We start from the raw sequence: 24,222 nt of genomic DNA, 5'->3' as shown, positions 1-24,222 counted from the left end.
AGCTGAACTATTACCCTAAAGTCCCTTCAACCTCTTAGAATTCTGTGACTTTGAAATTAATCGTAAAAATATAGTCTGAATTGCCTTTAAAAAATAGACTAGAATTACAATTAAAGGCAATGGAATCACACAATTTCAAAGCAGATACAAGAGAATGTTGATTTAGTGATGAGTGATAACTCTTTTTAAAAGCACCAATAAAACATTTTCTAAATTTTTAATAAAAATTTTTAAAGAAGAGAAGAAAACAAATTTTGATATTACTAATAAATTTAACAACTTAGAAAACAAACTATATAGGTCTGCATTTGTGTATATGATACTTTTTCTTGTTCTACTTTGTGTTGAAATGTTGTGTTTAATTGATATTATTAAGGTCACAATAAAAAAAATTCAAAAAAAAAATCTTGAACAAATTAGTACACTCCAACTCCAGGAATTTTGCCTGGAATGATAATGCTTGTCCCTGCGGATTTTATGCCTGAGAAAAGGTGTTAAATTCTGCGAGAGTAATAGAAGAAAGCAAAAATCTTCAAGCTCTCCCCCTATAAACTTTGTATGGGTTTACGTTGTCACTAGCCACTCTTCTCCTTTCACCTTACTCAAGTAATTTAAAGCAGGGACTAAATCTCCATTCTAGCTGTAAGACAGCAAAGGGTTAACCATTCTTGGTTTACAATAAACATCTCCGGCTGACTTTTATCTTATCCTTCCTAAGTTCTCCCCCCCCCCCCCCCCCCCCCCCGTAAATGTCAACCACTTCCTGATGAGTCTGGTGGTGGTGAATTTCACACCTTTCTTTTCTTTGTGAAGAAACCTGGGTGTTAATGGTAAGGAATTGGGTACCATTGTATGTCTGAGGCTGTCTGTTAGAAGAGCTGCGGGATGCCAGTGGGGGGGGGAAGTAAAAAGAGGTGAAGAAGATACTGAAGAAATTAGAACTGGAGAGAGGTTAAGAAATTAGTAATTTCTTTTCTATGAATCTGTCTTTTTCTTCTTTTATTAGTCTATGAGTATGTCTTTTAAAACAGTTTTTTAAAAAGGTGCTTAATATTTAGAGGGTCAGGACCAGCTAAACCATAAGGAATTTTGAGATTGGAATCAAAACGCAACCTGGGCAAGACTGGGCAAAAAAAAAAAAAATCAACCAAGCCAAGAACCTCCTTCCTCTGTTCTACAGGTGCTCGTCTAAAACAAGCCATGGAAACTTGGTCAGTTGATCAAGTCTGCAGTTGGTTGGTGCAGAAAAATTTAGGAGAACTAGTTCATAGGTTTCGAGGTGAGTTGTGTATCTTTATGCTCGTATGACTATGCTGAGTAATTTAGACTTGCTGTTCTCCAGGCTATTTTTCATTTTGACTTAATTCTCCTACTTTTTTGAGTGTACCTGCTTTGGAACAAGGTAAGAAAAGTTCAGTTTCTTTGTTGAATGGAACTTGGTGCAAATCTGATACATTAATGCCGGTGAGAGAAGGGGGTATTTTGGGAAAATCCAAGTCCAAAATTAGATTCCTAAGCTTTATTGAAGATTGGTATTTGCTTGGGGGCATTTTGTGTTGCTTTACAATTTTTTTAAGCACGGAGGACCAAAGAGTTCAATGTTACAGTGTTGGGGATGTGGGAGTATCACTTGCCAGTTTGGGAGCGAGCTAGCAGATTGCTTCGGTAATTTCCCTGGAGTGGGCTTTTTTTTTCTCTGCTCACAAATGTCTATTACAAGAGAAATTCAGGCATCTTGCACTTTTTAAAATGGGGAAGTAACAATCCTTACAGTGACCCCTCTGATCAATCATTCTTCTGGGGGAAGGAAATAGCTTTGGGATTAGCCAAGGTTAAAGTTTCCCAACTGAAATGAAAAATGTAATTTTCATATATAATTGTCCATCAAGGGCATTTCGGATGAGCTCGAGATGGCTTTTGTCCCTTGGAATTGCTCAGGCAATGGCTTTGTCTTTTAAGTTCGCCTCTATTTTATATGTTGATAGCGAAAAACCGAAGTGATTTTCTTTTTTTTCCCCAAGAGGAAGAAGTGAGTGGAGCTGCTCTCCTCGCACTGAATGATCGGATGGTTCAGCAGCTGGTAAAGAAGATTGGACATCAGGCGGTTCTGATGGACCTAATTAAGAAATACAAGCAAAAAAACGAGGACCTGCCGCAACCTTCTGCAAACTCCAGAGTGATAACCCCATCAAAGCAAGCTGAAACAGTCCATCAGTAAGTGAGATGCTGAAAAGATTCTTTTGGGATACAGGCTATTCTGAGGTGGTCCTGCATAGTCAAAGAAAAGCTTTCGAGTGCACTTCCTTCAGTTTGCAGACCACAAAACATCTTCAGGCATACTGGGACTATTTTGGTAACATTCTTTGCAGAAGGTAATTTCCTCAAAGATTTAAGAATAGTGAAGATACTCTATTACTTCACTAGTATTTTTCCCAATTGCCACTGAAACATTGAAACGAATGGTTACAAGTCATATATACAGATAAATTCCTACTAAGAGTAATTTCTCCTTTACAATTGAAACATGTGCAATACAAGTTGTAACACCTTCTGAGAGCTCAAAATTTTAAAGTGGTTGTTTATTTTAGGCTTTTTATTGGTCTTCTTTTCAGGTTTCCCAAACTTCTTGCCAGGGACTCCAATCTCCTATCCAACTCCGGTTCTCCCCTAGAGGTCTCAACTTTATAATTTGTGAAAACACAGCTGTAACAGAGGGAATTTAGAAAACTGGGGGTTTTTTTAGAACCCTAAGATACTAACACAGCATTCCAGGGAAATCTGAGGGAGAAAATTCATGGTGGCAGTGCATTGCTTTTTGTCTTTTGTTTGTTTGTTTCAATGTATGTTTGGAGTATAAAATTATACAGAGAAAAGAAGTAGCAGGAGGAGTTTATACCTGCAAGATTCTCCTTTAAAAAAAGATACTCACTTATGATAGTTTCAGGCATATACATTTGATTTTAGTTTTATGGAACTGACATTTGGAAAGTATTTGCTCATTTGAAAAGGGTAAAAAAATACTTCTGGAGTACTTCTTTCTCTTTTGGGCTTGATAGAATCTTTTCTATACTGGGTGCTCTGATTTTCAGAGTATGTTCCTACTTCTGCCTTTTCTCCCCCCCCCACACACACACACATTGAAATCTAGGTTAGTATCTGAGTTTGAGCAAGTCATTTAAATATGAACTGAGGAGAATGTTTCTTTTCCAGATCTTTGATTGAAGTTCCTATTTTGATGTTCCTACTTCTTAAAATTTTATCTCTAAAGTAGAGGCTCTTAACTTGGGGTTGAATGGTTTCAAGGGATCTGTGAACTTCTGAGTACAAAATTAGTTCTTTTTTTAAAACTAACCTTTGGTTTCCTTTGTAATGTTATATATTTTTTATGCATTTTACATTCATAATTCTGTGAAGGGGTTCACAGACTTCATCAGAGAGATACATTTTTAAAAAAGGTTAAGAATTATTTTATTATAGTCAAAATGTCTTCCTGAGGGAAAAGTAAATAAGCACACAGATCAAAGGGCATAGACCTGAAGATGGAAAAGATCTTAGATGCCATCTATTCTCAACCCCTTATTTTATAAATAAGGAAACTGAGGTTCAGAAAAGTATACTGAGTTGTCTAGGTTCACACAGGGAGTAATGAATTACCTCTGTTGAGCTAATGGTAGGAATTTTTAGCTTATTTGTTTCCTTCAATCCAAGTTAAAAGAAAATTATGTATTTCTATATTCATAGAATAGAACAAATCAGGGTCTCTTTTATATAACTTTCATCAAGAGATTTACAAAGGGAATACATATGGTGAGAACTTAAGACTTCTGGCTTCCAATCCAGAACCTGGATCTTGTCATTATTGCACACTTTCTGAGAAGATTGAAAATCTCTGTCACCCCACCTGGTCAGAAATAGTTTTGAGTCTTCATTGCTACAGATTTAATTTCATGTAGCTCAAAAGAAATGCCAGCATGTCATGGAGAGCAGAATTTTCTACAACAGAAACCACAGTTTCTAACATCAATGGTCAATAGACTCAACTTAGCCTAGAGAACTGGTCTTAGAGGCAAGAGGATCTGGGTTTAAAATCCTGCCTCTGATACCTACTAATTGTGTGACCTTAGGAAATCCATGTAACTTCTCAATATTCTAGGCAGCTCCAAAAGCTATAAATGGCAAATAAGTTACGAAAACTTACAATGTTTCATCATCTGAGTATTTACTATATTTATCAAATCACATCTGTCCCCAAATCTATCCTGGTCAGTCTATAGTTCAGAAAGTGGTAAATGAAGCATGTTGACAAGGAGAAGGGATATGGTAGTGAGGGTAGTGAGGGTAGAAGACTGTCAGTCTCTCATTGCACTTCTGCCTCCTTCCTGTTGCACCCTGAACAGCTGCTTACCTTGTCTATCTCACCAGTCCTGGCTCAGTGCTGGCATTCTTCATTTGTGCATGATCTTGCCATCTTGGGCACAATGTAGGTGCCACTTGAGGCAGTTTTGCTCTTTCTGAAATTGTTTTAGAATATTCCACAGCTGAGTTGGGCTCATTCAAGCTGAGCAACTAAACGACCCCTTGCTTAAAGTCACTTCCCCTTTCTAAACCTTGGTTTTCTTATCTGATAAATGAAGGAAGTTAAACTAGATGGGTTCTAAGGCCCCTTCTAGTTCTAATTCCAATGGCTTGATCACTTAGTCTCAGGGCCCTAGTTTCTGCACTAATGAATGGGGAAAACACAGAGGATTTCCACTTATTTCATGTATATACTGCAACTGTTCATGCGAATATCAATTAACATTTATTCATAACATGTTGTTTGATCATTTCAGGCTTGTCCCATTCATGAGAAATACCTCCATTTTGGGATTTTCTTGACAAAGATACAAGAATGGGTTGCCGTTTCCTTCTCCAACTCATTTTACATATGAGGAAACTGAAGCAAAAAGTAACTTGCTTAGGTTCACACAGCTATGGCATATCTGAGGCCAGCTTTGAATTCAGGCAGATTGTCTCCCTGTTTCCAAGCCCTACTGTGCCACCTTATTCAGTGCTTACCATGTACTAATCACTGAAGATACAAACACAAAGATTCTCAGGGAAGTCCATATTGTTCTTTAAGAACCCCACTTCCAAGATACTACCTCATTAAATATGGCCCCTTGTCATAGTATGGACTGATTTTGTAATATAAGGAATCCCCAACAAGGAAACTCCCTCTACCAACATTGAGCTAGCTGCAAATTATAGTCTTGCCTCTAGTAATGGGAGGTTATGTATAGCTCCTAAGGTTACACAATCAGTATGTGTCACAGATTTTCCTAATTCTTTTTCCTCTCTCTAAACCCAACTCTTTAGTCTTTGTAATGTCTAGTTAAATTATTTAATTTCATGCCTACTCAAGAATTCAAATACAATCAGTTGTTGAAGGAGTTAAATCTCCAATGAATAAGGAACTATGCACAAGAAAGAACTATAGGTGAACATCCCTATTAGGTAAAAAAGGTAAATTAGGTAAAAATAATTTTATCTCTTGTGTATTCGGATTGCAAATACACAGCTTTATCTTTTATAAGGGGCATAGATTGCTGCCATTTATAGGTAATCAGCTTTTTAAAAAAAATTAGAGGGCATACTGAATACTCTGCCTGGCATTAGATCTTTAAGGAGTTAAGCAAAGTAACTATTTTCTTCTTAAGGGAAGTCCTTAAAGTTTGTACCAGCACTTCATATAATGCCTGGCACATGTTAGGCATTTAATAAATGTTAATTGATTGGTTGATTGTTCATCAATTGAATATGAAGACCTAGTTGAAGTTCTGGCTACATAAATATTGTAGAAATAGCTGTGGTAACTTTTTTTTGCAAGGCAAATGGGGTTAAGTGGCTTGCCCAAGGCCACACAGCTAGGTAATTATTAAGTGTCTGAGACCAGATTTGAACCCAGGTACTCCTGACTCCAAGGCCGGTGCTTTATCCACTATGCCACCTAGCTGCCCTGTGGTAACTTTTTAAAAAATTATTTGGGCAAGATAGAGTCTGGTAGGGAATAAAGACATTCATGACCATCTCTGGGTAGAAAGTCAAACCACAGTAATAAGAAGTCAGCAGATAAAGCCCCACTTAAGTGGCCTTGGAGGAAGTCAGTCTTTTAGTAGTTATTTGTTAATCTGTATATTCTATCCATGAATATACCTCTTTCCTAGCAGCATTGATGAAGACTTCCATAATTCCATCAGCAACACCCAGCTGGAGCCATCCTTTCATCCAAATGAAAACCTTGATGTTGGCTTAGTTGACCAAAGGGTCCTGAAACAAAGGTAAGTCTGTATGATATCTTCTGAATTGCTGATTTGATTTGATTTAAAAATGAGTAATTGCTCCTTCAAATGATTTTCCATGCTAAAAAATTTTTAGCATTTTTAGTAAAAACTCCCTCATATTTTTTTCTTCAGAAAAGGAATTGTAATCAAATGTATTTGACACTAGTATTTGATGGATAGAACATTTGGTTGGAGGATTTCATTTTCCAACTTTATTTATCCACTCTTGAGAATGATCTGTATCGTGAGGATTAACTGGAGTACATTGGTCTGTACTCTACCTGAGAAGCAGAGAAGTGTTATTAAGTCTTTTTGACTTTCTGGATATAAGAGAGGTACTTGTTCCAGTATTTCAAAAGATTTGTGATTGACTACTCCCTCCAGTGATGCTGAGCATCCCTCCAAGTCTTTGTAGACATTTCTTATGAATTACAAAAAAAATCCAACTGGTAAACAATATTTAATAATGAACCCCTGAATTTAATTAGGTTGAGCACCAGATGATGGACATGCAATACAATGCTGGGTCTGTATGCAAAATTTCTTCAGGATGGTAGAACCTACCTGAGGGTGTGGTCCACTGACATAGCAATCAAGAGGCCATTAGTGCCTTCATGACCAATGAGTCATTGGAAGAGGACTAAAATAAAGAAAAAAATTATACATTTTATTTTTTTAAATTTCTGTTCTTTGATGAATGGTTGGGATATTTCAACCCTGAAGTCAGGTTGAGAGGAAAAAATCAATAGGTCCACCAATCCAAGCACAATTTCACCAGGCAAGATACTGAGAAAAACCAAGAAGCTGAAGATGATTGAAGCAAATCACTTTGTATCACTTAAAGGTGAATGGTCCACAGAATTGTACTTTCCTAAAGTCATTGCCATTTAGGAGCTATACTAGCTACATCATTGTTAGCCTCAAGTGTCCTGAGGTCACCTCTCTATACCTCTTGTCCTAGATGGCTATTGAGCTTTTGAGTTTGAGATGTATAATAATGTATTCCCCCTCTCCCTCCTTTCCATGGAAACAGGCACTAGAGTAGACAGACAGCACAAAATAGAGTCAGGCAAGGTAGGTTGATAAGTTGCCATTTTGAGTTATATCTAGTTATATCATATATCCAGGAAGACTAGGCAGGGTTCTAGATTAAAAACTGGAGTTTAATAATGAGGCTAATAGACATGCAGGAAAAAGCTGCTTATGATATCTAGAGACTATGGGAAAGCATTTAATTAAGCATCCTCTGCATCCTGACTTACATCTTTTGTCCAATGGATCCTTCTTCCTAGCAGAATCATAGGTTTTAAAGGACCAAGATCAGAGAGAGTACATCTAGCTGGGAAGAATCCAGATCTAATTAGATTTTATGCTGTTATTATTTTAGGAAAAGATTGGATTTTAGGGAAATCTGATTGGATTTGGGATTCTACTAAAATATCTATTTTCCTTAGAGACATTTGGGGATTGGCCCCCAGAGGAAAACAGTAATGGGTTTATTAGATTAGCCACACAAAATCAGACTCTAATCCAACCTGTATGTAAAAGAATTTCTCATTATGTTATACGTGGGGTTGTCCATCTTGAGCTTAAAATCTTCTGGGGAGCTCACTACCTTTCAATAAACACTTAGACAACTCTGCTTGGTAAGATTTTTTTCCTGACATCAAACCTAAATTTTCTTCCCCCACTTTTTTTCCCCTTTTCTTTTCTGCCACTTCCACTCCTGGTGCTACCCTCTGAGGTCAAACAGAACCTGTCTTTTCTCTCCCCCAAATGGAAAAAATCCCTTTCAAATACTTAAGATATTTGTCATGTTTCTCTTGCATCTTCTCCAGGCTAAACATGTTCAATAACTTCAAATATACTTCATATAACTAGGACTCAGAAGTCTTCACATTCTGTTCTCCTTTGGACACTCTCCAGATTATCAGTGTCCTTAAATGTGGCACCCAGAATTGAACGCAGAATTCCAAGTAAGATCTCATAAGGGCAAAGTCACATGGTAATCTTCCTTGGAGGCAGTCTCTCAAAATTATATTGGTTCTCTTTGGGTGCTTCATCATATTGATGACTAATTGAAATTTCAGGCCACTACTTATGGTTAACCTTGCCTATCACTTGTGAGTTTGATATTTTATATGCAAATATTGTACTATATTTATTCCTATTGCAGTTTGTTATTAGATTTAGTCCAATGCATTCACTTATCAAGATCCTTTTGGATCTCAGCTGTCATCCAGAGTTCAAAAAGCTCCTTTCAACATTGTGTCATCTGTAAACATGATGAGTATGTGTTTATCCAAGTCGATGATTAACTGTCCTTAATATGCTTGCATTATACTTGTCCCCCCCACAAATTCCCCAGATTTGGGTTATGGATTCTAGTGATCAGTTTTTTTTTGCTTGTTTTTTTACTAAAAACAGTACTCACCAGAGTGCCTCTGTCAATACAACTTGACTCTATGCTCACCCCACTATTCTATGGCAGCAAACCATAGAACTCAACTCTGATTATCTTCTGAAACCCACTCCTACCCACTGTGAAAAGAAATGTAGGTATAGGAAAGCGGTGGTTTTCTCTGAAACAGCAGCATATCTGTTCAGAGAACTAGAACAGAGATTCCAGGAACAGGGGGTACATATGTATATGTGGAGAAGAGCTGCACCAAACCTGAAAGAAAGGGGATTGGTATCCAGCTGAGGACAATTCTTACTCTCCCTTCTGTCTTTTGGGTCAGGGAGTAAATCAGTGAAAAATGGAAGGATGCTGAAATAGATAGCTTTGAAGTCTTGCCTGGGAAATTAGATCTGTCATCAGAGGAGGGGAGAAGTCATAAAGTGAACAATAAGGGAATATAAAGGGGAAAAACAGTCTGGAATTACCAAAGTCCTCATGATGGAAAAAAACAAATCTCAGTAAAAAAAAATTGGGCAAAGATAAATTGAAAGCAGAGGTAAAGTAGGCTCTAAACAAGACCAAACAAGTCCAATCTCCAAATAAAGATTGCAAGACAAAGTAAATTAAATCAACAGCTGATGAGACAAAATACCTTGTAGATTTTCAGAGAGCATGGATGCACAGTAGGAAATTCCCAAATGGTTTAAAAGGAAAATAAGAATTGTGAAAGTAGAATATATGACTTACAGAGCAGAAATAGTTGTCAAAAGAAAAATCTTGAATCCATAATAGCAAGTCTCTCCAAAGAACTGAGAGAAAAAAATTGATTGAGAATAAAAATATACATCAGTGAAAGACTTCTGGTAAAAAAAAAATCTGCTCTTCCCAGATATACAAAAAAAAAATTTATAGTAGCACTTTTTGTGATAGCAAAGATTCGGAAACATAGTAGATTGGGAAAAGGCTAAGCATGTCATAGTACATGAATGTAACTCAAGGTTAAGTAATATTGCATTATTACTATGCTGTAAGAAATGATATATGGGATGAAAATAGAGAAACATGAAAAGAACTGATGCAGAGTGAAGTAAGCAAATCCAAGAAATAATATAAACAGTAGCTACAACAATATAAAAGGAAAGAACAAACAGACAAGAATTGAGTAAAGGCAACAAAATTATGGAAATCAAGCATGAATCTTATAAAGCAAGATGCAAGACACCCCCAAATTACTACTCTGTGGAGGTAGTCAGGCAGGCCACAGGTGTTGATACATTGTATTCATTATTAGATTTTTTCAATATATTCATTAGTTGGGATGACTTTCCCTCTTTTGTCTTTTTCTTTTCCAATGTTTTTAAAACCTATTATTTGTGACATGGGAAGGCCCTCTGGGATGTGGAAAGGGATAGATACTTAAGATAAGGATGATATAAAAATAAAGAAACTTTTTTTAAAGTTTAGGAAAAGGGAGGGGAAAAAGACAGGTTCTGTTTGACCACAGAGGGTAGCACAGTTTAAAGAGAAACAAATAGCAGTAATATTTCTTTTAAAGTCTTTGAAGACGGAATGTATAGAGAAACTTAAGAATCATGAGTCTCCCAGAAGAACACCAAAAGTCAAGAAATGGCTCAGAATTTTGCATATAGAAAAGAATTTGCATATAGAAAGAATTGCATATGAATAAAATATAAATTGTATAACAAAACTGGAGGAATACACAAATTACAAGGGAAACACCAAGACCAAACAAACTGAACTAAACTTAGTAATTCTAATGACAAATCACATATTTTGTAGGAGAATGACCATCAAATAAATAAAAAGGAAAGGAAAGGAAAAAAAGACAAAACTATTTTGCACTCACTAGAAATCCCCCCCACCCTTCACCAAACATCTTTTTAATGCTCTCTTCTAGACTTTCTTCAAGAATTAAAGACAAGATTATTATTCTCCCTATTTTTTTTCCCTGGAAAATTTGTGCTTCTCCATTCTTGAAGGACTTTCCCCCTTTTCTCTCATCTTTCAAATAGCACTGATAGTGTTGCCCTTTTCTTTCAGGAGCCCAGGATGTAGCTTGAATTAGGCGATTTGAATTATGATATAAAATTTCCTCCAAGACCACTAAATTCCTTCCTAAAATCTTTTCTTGATAGTTTCTTCTTAGAGTTTGGAGTCATATAAGTTTTGACATATACAAGGATAATTAGGGAGCTTTTTGGTAGAAATAAAAAAAATATTTTAGCATTTTAGGTGACTAAACAGAGAAAGGGAACCAAATGAGATTGTGTTATTTATTTCCATTTCTAGTACCAGATCAGGTACAGCCTTAGACATATAGAACAAATTCCCTAAATAATGTAGATTGTTCTGATTTCTATGTTAGTATTATGGTACATTATTGATATTAAAAAAACTCCCCAGCTCTGAACAAATAATCAGGTGAGTACCTTAAGAGACCCAAAACAATCATTATTCCTATAGATCTCTATAAGAATGAACTTCCATTAAAACTGTAGAATTATTGAAAGGAAATTTCCCAATAGAAATGAGAGCTCTCTGGGAATCAATAATTCAATTTAGTGCATTCAACTTAATTTAATTATCAAATAATTAGATGGCCTGGGATTACAAAGATAAAAAATAAAAAGAATACAAAAATAAAAAAAATAAATATCTTGAGGAACTTAGAATTGTTCTTTGCAACTTTGAGTCTCACAATTTTCTTTTTCATCTTTTCCCAATTAAAGCTTTTTAATTCTTCTTCACTCTGATCTCAAGGAGTAGGGATAGTGGAGGAAAAAATGTGTTCTTCCCCAAGGGCAACACAAAACGATTCTGGAATATAAGTGGCTTCTTTACCCCTTGCTAACTAGTAGATAATAAAACAAAATATTCAGTATGATATATGATTTCCTCAGTGTGGTAATTGCCTCTGTCAGTTTAGATTACAAAATTCCAATTCTCTGTAACTCTTAACCAAATATTGCCATAGATCTCTCCTCAAGGAACTTGCCAATCCGTTTCTTCTTGTTCTTTTTTTATATATTAGAAATAACAGTGTGTAACACTGGTACATTATTGACATAATCTATCTTTGGAGTCCAGATGTAGACATTGACTGTTCCTCTTCCCTGAATACTTTCTCCTTTCATCTATAGTCTTCTCTGGATTCCTCCTAATCCTAGCTAACATTTCATCTCCTATGAGGAGATTTTCCTGAGCTTCTTTAATGCTTATGCCTTCCCTCCATTGATTATCTTGTTTTTCTGTACATATTTTGTTTGCACTTGATTGTTTCTCCCATGATATTGTAGTTTTCTTGAGGGAAAGTATGATCTTTTAAGTCTTTCTTTGTATCTTCAGCACTTAATATAGTATCTGGCAAATAGTAGGTGCTTCTTAAATGACTACTGGCTGCTGAGGGATATGAAGGAGCATCATGAGTCTGAATCCTAATCCCAACAAGTTTTTATTTTCTTTTTTTCCCCCTTCATAGTTTTATTTATTAATAGTGGAAACATCTTTAAATCAAGGTAGTTAAAAGAGCAAAATGAAAACCAAATCAGTTTAAATGATTATAAATTTGAAATATATATTTAGAGAAAATCACAGATACACTAACAAAAGGTTTTGATTCCATTATGCCTAAGGAAATAATGAAAAAAATAAAAAAAAACATTTATTTTATTCTATGCCCTGTTTTGTCTTTTTTAGACTGCAACAGGATACATAAATGACAGAACAACGATGAGTACTAGGGAGCAGCTATCCAAGACAAGAGCCCCTCACTGCTCTTTTTATTTAAAAAATATTTTTATTTATGTTTTTCCAACTACATGCAACAATAGTTTTTTTCTGAGCATTTTTTGCAGGCTTTTGAGACTTTTCTTTCTTCCTTCTCTTCCCTCCTCTCTTCCTCTGATAGAAAATAGTCTGATACAGGTTCTATATTTATAATCATGCTAAATATAGTTTGATATTGAATATGTTGTGAGAGAAGAATCATATCCAAATGGAAGATAGAATATATAGAGAAAATGAAATAATAAATAAGACAAACTTTAAAAATTGAAGATAATAAGCTTAGGTCTTCATTTACACTCCACAGTTCCTTCTCTGGATATGGATGGTATTTTTCATCACAAGTGTAAGTTTTTCTTTTCAAGGACAACTCAGTGAGATATCAAGGAGCAAGCAGAGGGAGAATGTTACCAAGTCCAAGTTCACATTTTTCACAATGCAAAATAAGGAATTTGGGTACAATGTACTAGGAAGATGAGAAGAACAACAACCAATTTTCCAGACTAGTGTTAAAAAATTGCAAGAGGTCTAACAGAGTTTGTAAAGTGGAAATAGAACAAGAGATATTTATTTACTCAAAGGTTGTTTGAAGCCATCTGTTCTTCAAGTCTTTCTCACCTAAATAAGACTGATTGGATTCAGCCATCACTGATGCCACGTCACTGAGTGATACCTTGAATTAGTATTTCATGGGGAGATGATGTTGCATTCTTTTAAGATGATGACTAAATGGGCCTTTTCCATTAAGAAGCAACTGACCTGCTATGTCAGTAGTTTTTTGGAAGTTACTGAGGGAAAGTAAATTATAATTAGTGCTAGCTATAGCAGCTGTCCCAGATAAAACTCATTCCTTTAAGTGCTATTCAATCATGTTTCCTTTCCATTCTTGTGGTGTTTAGTTAAGGAAGGGTATGAATTAAAATAAACTTGTAGATGTTTCTTCTTTTTTAAAAAAAGACATTATAAACTTTATTAAATGTAAATAAAATTAATTAAACTTTCATTATAGTTATATATTAGAAAGAATTTCAGCACATCACTACTTGTCAGGCAGTCCTTCTGACTCAACTTCTTTTATTTGTCCATTCATTCCCTTCCCTTTTGCCTTTCATATGATTTCAATTAGTATATATTTAGTTCATCTGTTTCTGCTTCCCCATCCCCCATCAAATTAGATCTTTTGAGATTTCTTTATATTCCTTGCTCTTATCTATCTCAATTGCATTACACTATTTCATTACTCAGGCAAAGACTCCTTAAAGAATAGGTAGGAAAATACATGAGTATTAGAAAAGTCTGTTAGAAGAAACTGATAAAGATAAATAACTTCAGCTCCAATTTCACCATATTTCTAAAGGAACACAAATACTTTCTTTCCAGAGAAGCATCATTGCATATTAGCTTTGAATGAGTAAATACTTACTCTAATATTTTATGGAGAATGGTGGAGTACTAAGGGGTGACCTGAGAGTCAGAAACTCAAAGCTCTCATACATACAAATTATGTGAACTTGGGAAAATCACTTGACCTTTCAGTCTCCCATGTAATTCTCAGAGATTATAAATTATAGATATTGTGAATCTGCATCTGTAAATTCCCACACCAGTAATTCTAGAGATTAACTTAATCATTCTGGGATATAACTTTGTAACTCAAGTGTCATTCTCTTATCTTCATTTTCTCTCACCCCTCATCTAATCTACTGACTAGTCCTGTTGATTCTACCTCTTACCTTGCCAGTGCCTTATATTTGAGATTACTTCCAGTTTACCTGTGTTTATCATGTGTGTGTGTGTGTGTGTGTGTGTGTGTTAGCTGTTATATCTATATATGTTTTTCTCCATAATATTTTTGACTCACTTGGACATGTGCTGAAATATACATGGAACACAGATGTATTGATGTGATCACATTTGCAACTTTTTCTGGCATCTGACAAAGGCAAAAATTATTCAAGTATTTGGCTAAGGAGCAGAATATCATAATGGAAGGAATAGTGGGCTAGGATTCATGAGACATTGTTCTACCACTGTGAATCTGTGAGCCTACCCAAGGATTTCACTTCCTTGGGCCAGAGTTCCCTAACCTGCCATTCAGTTTTCTAAAGTTAAGTAGGCAGCAAAAGAGTTCTTTCTATGTTTAATAATCTATGGGTTTTTGAAAGTTTAGAGATTAGACTTTGGGATTTGATATCAGTTTAAATCCTTCCTTACATACTAGTTGCAACTCTAAATAAGTCATATAACCTTTGTCTGACTTAGTTTCTTCACAAGTAAAATGGTGTCAATAATAGCACCTACCTCCCAGGTGTGTTGTGAGGATAAAAAGAGATAATGTTTATAAACAACTTTGAAAACCTTAAAGTGGTACGTGAATGCAAGCTATTATTACTTTTACAAAGGTTGAGTTAAAACAACTTTTGGTAATAAGCTCGTTCACATAAACTGATGGGTGGTTAGATATTATCTGTCCTTGGTATTCTATATATCTTTAAATGTTAATTAATTGAACTCTTATTGAACAGAATGGGGAATAAAAGAGTCCTATAGGACTTTTCAGGGTGAACCATTCTTTGATTGTATCCATTCCCATTAATTCTTTTATCTAAGTAGTATCAAGGTTCATATTATGCTGATAGATTCAATAGCAAAATTGATGCCTATCAAAAAAGTTTTAATTTCTATCCTGAAAGATAGCTGCATAAGGCAGAAGGAAATTAAAGAAGTCCAGATGCAAGTAAAATTGCTCTGTAATTTCCCTGATCAATTGGAATTTCTAAAAAGAGAACATCCAACTGGAATCAGTCTAGATAATTGAGTTAATCAATACATTAAAAGTAGACTGCCTAATACTAAGATTAAGCAAGAATCCATTTACTTTACAGTATTTCTAATAAATGATCTAATCTCTACTTGGACACTTCTAAAGAGGGAGAAATTCCACATCTCAAGGCAGTCCATTCCAACATCTTACAGCCCAAATTGTTAATAAATTTTTCTTTGCCTCAAGTCAAAATTTGAAAAATTTGGATGTGCATTGCTTTTAATTCTGAAACCTGGACATTAGCTCAAAATGGGGGACCTGGCTATTCTGAGAGGTAGCATAGCCTAGACCATGGGTTCTTAACCTAGGGTCTATAAACTTGTTTTAAAAAATATTTTGATAACTGCTTTTCATTATAATTGGTTTTCTTTGTAATCCCATGTATTTTATTTTATTAACTTAAAATCAAGACTCAGAGGAGTCTGTAGACTTCACCAAACTATAACAAGGTCATATGACAACAGACAATATAGTTAAGAAATCTGTTATAGTACATAGAGAGCTGACCTGCAAGTCAGGAAGAAATGATATAGACAGGGTCTAATCCTGACTATACCACATACTAGCTGAATGATCATGAAACAGATGTTTAATAGCTCATTGCCTTAGAGAATTGCAGAACATTGCTGATTGGCCTTTATCAAAGTAATTTCTTCATTGGGAGATTTCTAAATCAACAAAATTACAGATTCATATCCCTCCAAAAACATAGTTATACTACTGAAGTTATACTATAAACATACATTATACTACTGAAGTATAACTTAAATATATCCCTTATTATTAGCTGATTATCATTAAAGTTTTTCTTAATACTTCAGTAGTATAATTATTTAGAATTACTGAATTCACAACCCTAATATGTAGTCTGAATATCAGCACTTCTTTCCCCATTTCTTCCATCCTTAGATTTTCTTACTCACTAGATATAAGACCAATCCATTAATAGAATATGAATTCTTTGAACTTCAGATCCTGAGCAGCAAAGTAAAGGTGTGCCCATTGCCTCATATATGTATGTATATATATATATATATATATATATATATATATATATATACAGAGAGAGAGAGAGAGAGAGAGAGAGAGAGAGAGAGAGAGAGAGAGAGAGGAGATGACATAGCATCAACTTGCCCTGGTCTTATAGGACCAATCCACATATAAACACAGTATTTTATGACTTAAAGGAAAAGTTATCATGTAGTCAGGTTACCCCTGCTTAAAAGATGCTAATGTCACTAAAATCTATGTAAGATACTGTACTTAACATAAGAAATATTTTAAACTTCAGTTTGAGTTATAAGGAAAGTGACAAAATATTTATAAAATGACTTATTGCCATCCTAGGCATTTGAAACTTGCTATTAGTAAGGCAGATAAAAATAAAAAAACAAATTAAATTTTCTTGCTTCAAGCTCACCCAAACTACAAAAGAATAGTGTTGTACCCCTTTTTAGTGTCGACAGTCAATTTATTATTTAATTATCTGACTACTACAGGAAGAGATGGGAAAAGCATAAAATGACCAATTCTGTTTGTGTGTGTGTGTGTGTGTGTGTGTGTGTGTGTGTGTGTGTGTGTGTTTTGGTTTCTTTCATAATCTCAGGGTTCCAAATCTTAAAACTAAAGCACTAGATTTTTAGTTGGAAATCTAGATTTATACTCAGGTTAAGGATGATGGGGAATTAGGAAAATTATTATTGATGTTTTGTTTTCTATATATTGCATAGGATCCTAGAGAAAATTCATCAACACTTCTACTACTATGTATTTACATCTACTTGCAAAGGCATCAGGGGATTTAAGTGAGTTCTGTTTGTAATCACTCAGTACTTTGCCCATTGGCTGTCCACATGTTCTCTCATTTTTCTTCTCTATTCTTGAATCATCATATGTGTCCCTAAATATGCATTTCATTGACTTAATCCTCTGTGAGTATTGTAAAGTGATGATTTATGTGGGTCAAAGGCAATAGAATAGTAAATAGCAAAAAAATCCCTAGAATTTGAAGCATTTGTGTTATGCATTCTTATTTGAAGACTGTCACTTAACTAGACCACAATTAGCCTATCTCTTCAATCTGAATTGTAAATCTTCTCTTGTTTGGTAACCAAAATGCAAAAATGTTCATATAAGAAGACAGCCAGTCCTTCATGAATAATATGCATGACTACATGCTAAACATTCTTGCCCAACTTGTAATTTTGAAGATTAGATCATATCTAAGAGGCCTCTATTTTTCTGTCTTCAGGGTTCAATAGTGAATAGAAATGATAACCATGTTCATGACCACTCAAGCATCCTAATTTCACTCACTAGATATGACACTAATCCATTGGTAGCTGTTTTTAAACATATTTCTTCATGTTCTTGTACATTCCTCCATACCTCTTTTTCCTCCCTTGATGTCTTAAATCTGTATATATTGCCATGCTATTAATTTTTATAGTGTACAATGTTCTAAATATATATTTATATTTATTTCATTATATAAATATATTTATATTATATTTAATATATGTTTAAATATTTATTTTTATAGCTGAACAGTGTTCTAGATTTATAGGTGTACAATTGTTCTAAATGCCTAATCCCTGAGCTCTATGAGTATAAAGGGGTATATAATTCAGGATACATTGATGAAGTTCAATAAGAGCCAAACCTGGTGGAGTTGTGAGTTTCTTTAATGTGGTTGTTCTGCCTTGTAGCTCATGAACATTTTGCCTTGTCCCTGAGTAGTACCTGTCACCTTTTACTGGTCTCTTTTCAGCAGTGGACCTAGTCTGAGCAGTGCTTCCAAAGTGAAGAGCAGATATGGAAATAAGAACAGCAAAGAGAACTCCATCTACATCCTCCAGTCTTCTTTCTATTATATATAAGTGAGGACATTATTAAAAGTCCCTTCCTTAGTAGAAAACTATTTATAACAAGTCTACTCTTGGAAAATGTGTTTACATGATGCAGAAAGTCTGGGCAACAGAGAAGAGATATGAGTTGATTTATTCTTTCAAACAGTGTTTATTAAGCACTCACTTGTATGCAGAACACTGGAGAAGATAACAAAGCTTCATTAATATGTAGTATCTGCTCTTATGTAACTCAGGATGGAAAGAAGAGATAATTAGAATCCATAGCATGATATGGTGTAACATGTACTATAACAAAGCTTAACAAAGTACAAAATGATAAAGATAACTATATTAAGAAGATACAGAATAATGTGCTATTTAAAACCCCAAATGTTTATGTGTTCAGTTTGGTAGCATTTGAAATCTAACTACAACATTGTAAAATCACAGCATGGTAACACTGAGAGCAGCTGAAATGCTAAAAGATAGCTTTGGGCTAATGTTATCTACCATTGAATAATATCAAGAACATTAAAGCCTCTGCTCAGTTATTACCTTATTGTTATATGCTCAATACATACTTTACATATCAAATAGCACATGCTCCAATGCCTAAAGTTGTCTCTGTTGAAGACCCCTGGATCTGCTTCAGGTCACAAATACAAGGTCCACTCGAAAAGTGAACTTTCCTTTAAGGAAGTTCTTAGACTGGATACATAAGTTGATCATCCATATGGGCTATTGTACCTTGTGGTTTATCTATTCCTTCAAACAATTTCTCTGTATTTTAAAGATGGTGTTACTTTGATTCTAATAAGTAAATAAATAAATAAATAAATATGACTTTTTTTGGAAATAAAGATAGTCTTAATATAGTACAGATCATTCCTTTTATTTATTTATTTTCTCCATTCTTGAATGTCACTTAAATGTCTCTACATCATCTTTAAGTTTCACCTTTTTAAGCATGAATGCAAAAATAGACAAAACAGATTTACTCAATACATGTAAATTTATTGAATGTCTTTTGAGTATTCAACACTATTCTACGTCATTTACTTTCCTATCAAAGATAAAGTAACATAATCTTTTAAAATATCATGTTGTCTGTGTTGAAGGCATGGGATGGAGGAAAAGGACCTGAAGAGGATCCAAATGGGGTTGATGTCAACCATTTTAGTAAAAGAAGAAAAACTGGAGCAATAACAGCATGACACCATGGTGGAAGGTAGAGGTGGTCAATACCAGTGCTCAGGGAAATGTCCTTCACCCATGGACATGACCACAGAAAACTTTGCAAGCACAAATATCAGCAGATGTTTTGTAACCTTCCATGTCCTGCTGAATATGTGCCATAAACCTCTACCGTAGGATAGCTGTAATTATGTTTACTTCACGCTGAGAGAAACTTTTAATACTGCATTATACTCTATTGCCCTGAATGTTCTTTATAACCAACAAATAATAAATTCAATAATATCCTATTTTCTCTACATCATTGTCAGTTTTGTGGCAGTCAAGATATAATTGACTATAGAATACTGTATAGAATACTGATTGCAAAAGCTTATCTTTTCCATTTTCATATCCTTTTGGGGGGAGGAGGAGGTAGGAGCCAGGAGACAACTAGGTGATACAGTAGAAAGAGTACCAGAATTGAAGTCAGAAAAACATTTCCCTAAGTTCAAATTTGGCCTTAGACACTAACTGTTTGACTCTGGGCAAGTCACTTAACCCTGTGGTCTCAAAAAATGGCATCTAGTATCTTGGCCAAGAAAGCCTCAAATAAAATTTATGAAGAATCACAAGACTGAAAATGAGTCAGTGCCTTTAAAATTTTGAAATCTCCAACATGAACATCATCTCTGTATTATTTGATCTTGTCTAGTGCTCTCTCTCTCTCTCTCTCTCTCTCTCTCTCTCTCTCTCTCTTTCTCTCTCTCACTCTCATTCAGTTTTCATGTTTTCCTTCCTTCCTTCCTTCCTTCCTTCCTTCCTTCCTTCCTTCCTTCCTTCCTTCCTTCCTTCCCTCCCTCCCTAGAGCAATAGGAAAGCATAATATAGCACTCATTCCCCAAAAGCATAAATTCTCAGTTCCTTCTAAGACTCATAACTCAAAAATATGGAATGAGAGGTTAGCCACTAGACATCTGAACTCACAACTAGACCAAGACTGTTGAGCTTCTCCAGCATAGAATCTGGGTCCCACTCACAATTTTTTTTTGTCATAATTCCATAACCTAGAGCCTTCCTATTGTGAATCTCAGGAACATACTGGGATTATTGAATTCCTAGACACCACCATCGGAGCCTTGGACTTCCCTCATTTGGACCCTATGTGCTGGCTTCCTTTTTTTCTTTTTTTAATATTTTGTTGATTCTTTTTTAAACATTGTTGTCACTTCACAATATTTCCTCATCCAATCCATTCTGTAATGAACTACAGTTAAGAAAAACAAACAAACACTGGATGTGTCTGATGTCATATGCCTCATTCCTCACCTTTGGTATAACTCTCTATGAGAGAACAGATTTATTTAAGTTTCATCATCTCTAGAGTCAAGATTGATCATTGACTTGATCTGCATTTGCCACATTTACTATTTTTCATTTACTTGATTGTGGTTATTAAGTACATTTTTATCTTTGTCTGCTTGACCCTCTCTATATCAATTTGTATAAATCTAAACAAGTCTGAATTCTCAATATTTGCCTTTTTATAGTACAATAATATTGCATTTCATTATAAAACATTTGTTCAGATATGCCCCGATTGATGGAAGCTCATTTTATTCCAGATTTCTGCTACCATACAAAGTGCTACAATAAGTATTTTGGATATATGAGACCTTTTCTGGTGTCTATTGACTTCCTTGGGCAAAATGCTTGGTAGTAATTTTATTGGAACACATCATTTTTCTAACAAAGAGAACAATCATTTAAAATGTGGGTCATACCTCTCTGCAAGACAAAGAGGTGTAGATGACCTCAAAATAGGAGTACTTTCATTTTAACCATTGGTAAACTCAATATCAGATATAAATAGTCTTATTATTTAGTCTCATTGTAAAGTTTTATTTATTAATATATATTTATTTATTTTACCTTAGATAGTACAAATACCATCTGCCTGTTGAACAAGAGTATTTAAAGTTATGGTTTGCCAGCATCTGCTGCCAAAGTAGGATTTATTTTTAATTCTTTATGAGTCACTTGTCTTGTGTAGAATTAGATTGAATTTGTGTTAGTTGGCATAGCTTGGAATTTACTCTACCCCCAGAACATCATTAAGATATTTTTTTGCTTTTCAAAGCCATGTAATTGTACACAAAGGGAAAATTCAATTCTTCTGATCTGCACAGCAAGGCTGCTATCTGAATAATATTTACTGACAGTTCACTTATGCACAGAGTAGTTCTAGGTATTGGACAGAAATGCTGCTACTACCTTTCATAATCCCACCTTTGGCATCACTGACTTAGGAAATAAGATAGGGATATCTTATTGAAATCAATGAATAGAGAGCAGATGAGCAGTCATCATGCAAAGTTCTGGGGAGGGGTGAGGGGCAGAATTGTATTGCTTGTTGTGGTTTTCTTGCTTTTATTTGAGTTATTTTTCATTTTCAAGGGAATGTCACAGTGGCTTCCTGTTCACCTGGTACTCCTTTCTCCTTTGGAGACCCCAAAATGTTCTCTAAATCACAAACCCAACTCCAATCATTCATCTGATTCTCCTCAGTTATAATCCTCCCCTCTATTAGAAGCAGTCTGTCTCATTGGGAACTCTTGATCCGTGGTCTCTTTTCCTCCAGATGAGAACCTAACACAAATCTACATTATGTTAGTATCTTTTAATGGAGAAAAGAAGGAAAAGGGATGGAGGCGAAAGATATTATAGAAAATAGAATTGTGCCAAGATAGTCATTCCTACTAGGTATATAAAGATGAATAGAATACATCCACCCAAGTGACTTCCCAGCCAACAATTTACATTATTGCTTAGGGCAAAGATAATAAATGAATGACATATATAATGAAAAATGAAAGTGCCTATTTTTATTATATTTTGTTTTGTTTTGATTTGGTTTGGCTGACAGAAAAAATATGAAACATCTTCTTGCAAGAAATAAGGCACTACAGTGGACAAAATCCTATATTTTACCAGACTTCCCATATGATGTCAAATGCATGTTAACTGAGCAAAAGTGTCCAGATCACAGCATGAGGATAAGGATCATTGAGTTTTTACAAGCAGACATGACAAAGTATCTGGAAGGATCATTGTAAGTATGAATTTTCTGGATACATTGCTTTAGGGGAGCATCTGTTCACAATGTAGTTTCTAAATCATACAGACTTGGTTCTTTTCAAGTGTTTAAATGATGAAATGCCAAAGCTTTCAACAGTGTCTATTATTCAAATGTTCTTATATATTCTATTTGTTCCTAAAAGGACTGTAAGTAGAGAAATTTGAGGAACCAATCACAATCCATCTGCTATTATGTAAATCCCAGTTTTGCCAAAGGAAGAGATTATAAGCTTATTTTTGTTAATGACCTCTTTGTAGAAAGTATTCTTGTTTAGGTTGGTCTAGAATAGAGGTGTCACAATTAGAGAATTCTCAAGCAGAAACATTAAAATGTAAGGGAAATGTTTTAAATATATAAATAAAATACTACATAACATAGTTAATATTAATTTGTAGTGTTCTAAGTTAATATGTGGTTGCAGGTATCCAGTTCTATTTGAGTTTAACATTCAAACTGTTCCAGATGACTTTTGAGCTGCTTTCCAAGAGATTCTTTGAAATCATTTCTCTTTGTCATCTTGTTTGAACAGGTATCCAACTACCCAACAGTACAATGATGTTGTCAATGCCCTGCTTCAGGCATATCCATTCCTTGATGAAAATGGCAGTGGTTTTGTAAGTATCTTCAGTGATTTAACTCTTTTTAACCTTACTTTTTGTTGTTATTATTATTCAGTCATTGTTCAGTTGTCTCAGGCTCTACATGACCCCATTTGGAGTTTTCTTGACAAAGATACTTGTAGTGGTTTGCTGCTCCCTTATCCAGCTCATTTAATAGATGAAAATACTGAGGCAAACAAGGTTAAAGTAATTTGCACAGGATCACTCAGACAGTAAGTGTATGAGGTTGGATTTGAATTCAGGTGCTCCTGACTGCAGGCCTGGCACTGTATCCATTTGGCCTCCTAGCTACCTCAATCTTATTTAACTTTAAGTACCTGTGGGCCTATGTATAAGAATTTAGTGGAAATATGTATAGGAGTGTCTAGATGAATCTGGACACCTCATTTGACTTCCCAGTTGCTTTAACTCTCTAAGGGAACGTGCTGACTTGCATTGATAAAAGTTTCCTCTCTTGGAAGAAATTTTAGAAGATACATATAGAAAGAGAACGCTGTTCTTCCCATGTAAAAATACTATTTTGTTGCATCATTTTCATATTTCCCTGACTGTCAGGTTTTCTTGACCTCTTCATCTTTTTTCTTGCCTTCTAATTGAACTCCAATGTAAATACTTCCTTCAGTAGCACAGAGTACAGTCTACACTTGGAGTAAGGAAGACTGGATTCAAATCCTGCCTTAGTCATAAACTATGTCACCCTGGTTAAGTCACTTAATGTTTTGCAGCCTCAGTTTCCTCATCTGTACAATGGGGATCTACAGCAGCATCTACCATAGGGGGTCATTGTGAAGACTAAATAAGATAATAAATATATTATACTGTTATATAAATGCTAGCTATTATAATTCCCTTTCTTCCCCCACCTCTGAGTTCTGAAGATTGGTTTGTATACTTTAAAAAGAAAGGGGAAAAAAGCAGGAAACCTGAGGACCTAGAAAGTTCTATACTAATCATTGTTTAGGGTCTAGTACAGTTTCCTAGATCCTGACCTGGAGCCTCAATAATCATTGTTTGCAAGCCTAACCAAAATGCCTTGTGATGAGGAAAGAGCAAAAGATTTGCAATCAGACAATTTGATCATGTTACTAA

General features: G+C 34.9%; 1 protein-coding gene across 3 annotated transcripts in view; it reads left to right on the top strand.

Annotated features, from left to right (window-relative positions):
- The first annotated feature begins 897 nt into the window (after positions 1-897).
- The window catches only part of SAMD3 (sterile alpha motif domain containing 3), a 52,267-nt gene continuing 28,942 nt past the window's right edge, over positions 898-24,222 (top strand). Inside the window, exons 1-6 of one of the 3 annotated variants that reach the window (XM_074187572.1) lie at positions 898-951; positions 1,181-1,279; positions 2,022-2,214; positions 6,207-6,320; positions 22,301-22,486; positions 23,043-23,127. In XM_074187572.1, the coding sequence (XP_074043673.1) occupies positions 1,201-1,279; positions 2,022-2,214; positions 6,207-6,320; positions 22,301-22,486; positions 23,043-23,127 (657 nt within the window). In that variant the 5' untranslated portion in view covers positions 898-951; positions 1,181-1,200. Of the gene's footprint in view, positions 1,280-2,021; positions 2,215-6,206; positions 6,321-22,300; positions 22,487-23,042; positions 23,128-24,222 lie in introns of all 3 variants that reach the window. The other 2 variants (XM_074187573.1, XM_074187571.1) reach the window with 2 other exon arrangements.

Source organism: Macrotis lagotis, chromosome 5 (genome assembly GCF_037893015.1).
Source record: "Macrotis lagotis isolate mMagLag1 chromosome 5, bilby.v1.9.chrom.fasta, whole genome shotgun sequence".
NCBI lineage: Eukaryota > Metazoa > Chordata > Mammalia > Peramelemorphia > Peramelidae > Macrotis > Macrotis lagotis.
Note: the sequence above shows the minus strand (reverse complement) of the source record. Positions and strands in the feature narration are given on the sequence as shown.